The sequence below is a fragment of the Manduca sexta genome, unplaced genomic scaffold, assembly GCF_014839805.1.
Source record: "Manduca sexta isolate Smith_Timp_Sample1 unplaced genomic scaffold, JHU_Msex_v1.0 HiC_scaffold_943, whole genome shotgun sequence".
Classification (NCBI taxonomy): Eukaryota; Metazoa; Arthropoda; class Insecta; order Lepidoptera; family Sphingidae; genus Manduca; species Manduca sexta.
The window spans coordinates 1-2778 of NW_023595787.1; the positions used below are offsets into that span (position 1 = coordinate 1).

Below are 2778 nucleotides of genomic sequence, written 5' to 3' on the forward strand. Positions count from 1 at the left end.
TTCAATAACTAATTTCATGCTCGTGAAATTTAACGAAAGACTTCATTACTCACGTCTTTTCCGGGTAAGCCTTGCGGGCCTCGTTCGCCGGGTGGTCCTTGCAGGCCGGGAGGCCAGGCTCCCCTGGCTCACCTCTCGGACCTTGGAATCCCTGCGGGCCGGGCGGGCCTTGCGGTCCTGTAAATAGGATTACTCAGAATGTGATAGATATACATTCAATGCCATTTCACTTACTATTTCTAATTGCTAGGGGTGCTAAGAGGAAATAATTATAAGCATAATAAAATATTTCAATATTCCTGAGGAGGTTGTGCACTCGTATGGAAATTTAAAATTAAGTTATTCCTTATTTTGCGAGGATGTAAATGAACTGCTCTAACAGCAATAAAAAAAAAACAATTGTTTTTTCTTCTCTTTATCATGTACCTACAGCAAAGTTTCTTGTCCGTTCTTCTTTAGTGAGAACTGCTTTCCGAACTGGTGGTAGAGTTAATATTGACGGAATCTAAATAATGTATAACATTTTACGGGTTCAAACTAAATCATTTAATTTCATTAGTATACTCTCACCTCAGTATACTAATAAAGTTAAGCGGACAGTATAAAGTCATGGGTTTATACGTTTTAATTTAATTATAATTAACAAACCTTGTATTCCCCTGATGCCTGGTGCGCCAACTGAAGCCTGCATGTACTGATATGGGTCGAAGGCCGGTCCCTTGTCACCTCCAGCGGCAGCTGCCATGTGAGCTAAGTATGCGTTCACCTAAAATAAGGTTTACATTATTAGAACTGCTTATAATAGAACATTACTTATTCCAAATTCAAAAGGAAAAAAATATAATTTTTTATTAATCAATATTTCCCCTGGTCGGAAATTAGCTCATTTGAATAATGAAGCATTTTTTTCTATAAGTTGCAATCAAAGTTATGTCAATATCATTATTATGGTCCTTAGGGTATATTCGTTTTCGGGTTAAAGACAAAACTCACATCAGGAATAGGTCCAACTGGGCCAGGCATACCAGGAGCACCAGGAACACCGTTCACTCCTGGCGCCCCGGGCGGTCCAGGCGGACCGTCGTCTCCTGGCATGCCAGCGACGCCGCGCACTGGGGTGTGGGGCTGGGCTCCGGCGCCGAACACTGGTCGACTTGGTGCTGTAGAAACATTTCGTATTGAGAGTTTATACTGCTTTTTTATTTTACTGAATATCGAGCAAATTAATTAGGGGGTGAACGAGGGGTGAATGAGGTAAACAAACCAATATGAGTAAAGGAAAAATATGATTATTAATGATATAATTTATAAAAAAAAAAAACTCATTTCATGCGAACAAAATCGCAGTCGCTAGCTGGTGAACTTTATGTAGTACCTTTTATAAGAGCTATACTGAATTGAACACCAGATTCAGTAAATTAACTTTGCAATATAAAAAGGCCTTACGCGCCAAACACACGGGCAGAGTGGAGCAGTTAGCCTGCCCGCTGAAGCACTGGCAGAATGTGCAATTGTCTCTCTTCCATGACTCGCCCTCTGACCACGTACGGCCCATGTCGATACACAGCGTCGGCACCACTGGAATTATAGCAAATGAATGATGAAACGATGTTTTTTATTTTCAATGAAATCCTAGGCCCTTCCGACGCAGGAACCATTATTTATAATGTCCGTTGAAACTCAAAGTATGATGTCCACTCCGCATTAAGGATAGGTAATTAATTGTACGTTTTTTTTAACTTTTCAAAATATGAATACGTAGATAATATGTAAGGAATTATTTATACCTCTTTGGGTTACCATGCCTGTACGAGGAGGGTACGGTGGACCTGCAAAAGTTTTTTTTAAAGTCACCCACATAATTTGAATAGTCGAAGATTTTGAAATAAATTCGTTTTAGATGTTTCAAGTAGATCGGTCTGGACAAGTTCATGTGAAAATTATGGAATATGAATCATAGAAATATTGAATACAACGGACTTACTTGTAGTGGATCCACGGAAGTCTCGTTCAGATAATATTGCTGTAAATTTAAAAACATTTAAGTATAATACTAGCAGTGATAAATAATAACTGTCTATTCTCATATTTTCTAGACCCAACAATATTATAGAAGTTTTATAGAAAATGAAAAATCTAATTTATTGGTAAAGTGCTTATAATACTTCTAACGATTCCTTTTCCCAATTTTCACAAAAACGCAGCAATATTCTAATATCTTTAATTTAAATTTATCAAAATTCACATATTGTTCGTGCATACCGTGGTTTATTTTTCAAAGCATAATCTTCACTGAGATAATTTTTTATCAAAACGCACTACATATGCAATTTCACCTACCATTTTCATCTTCCCCATAAGGATTGGTATTGTAATCATCGTAGTTGAGATTGAGATCAGGTTCATGAGCTTGGGGCAGTTCTTGGATTATCTCCTCCCGGACAGGACCGTCGCTCAACTCCTTGGCAGCTACCGGCAACGCCAGCAACGCCAGGCAAGCAACTTTTGCCTGCCACATGACTTCCTAAAACAACAAACTCATTAACAGGTCTCTAATCAATATTTGCTCAGTCAGGGGTCAGTTCGCCAAGTTTATTAAAAAACTGACTTTTATGATTTCTGCTTTATAATCTGAACGTTACAAATTATGTTAAAATCTTGCTTTAAAAAGATTTTTGGCATAATATGTGATTGAAAATACTCAACGTCAACAAAGATAACTGTATTGATATTATTCCCTCGCAGTAATAGTAAGTATTAACAAAGGTGTATTAACGA

General features: G+C 37.8%; 1 protein-coding gene across 1 annotated transcript; it reads right to left on the minus strand.

Annotated features, from left to right (window-relative positions):
• Positions 1–53: 53 nt before the first annotated feature.
• Positions 54–2524, minus strand: LOC119193716 (collagen alpha-1(I) chain-like; the record flags this gene model as incomplete). Its single annotated transcript, XM_037447338.1, has 7 exons — positions 54–177; positions 649–766; positions 994–1160; positions 1447–1578; positions 1788–1829; positions 1985–2023; positions 2341–2524. Coding segments are annotated over 7 exons (806 nt in total), but the record flags the coding sequence as incomplete, so codon positions are not given.
• Positions 2525–2778: the final 254 nt, after the last annotated feature.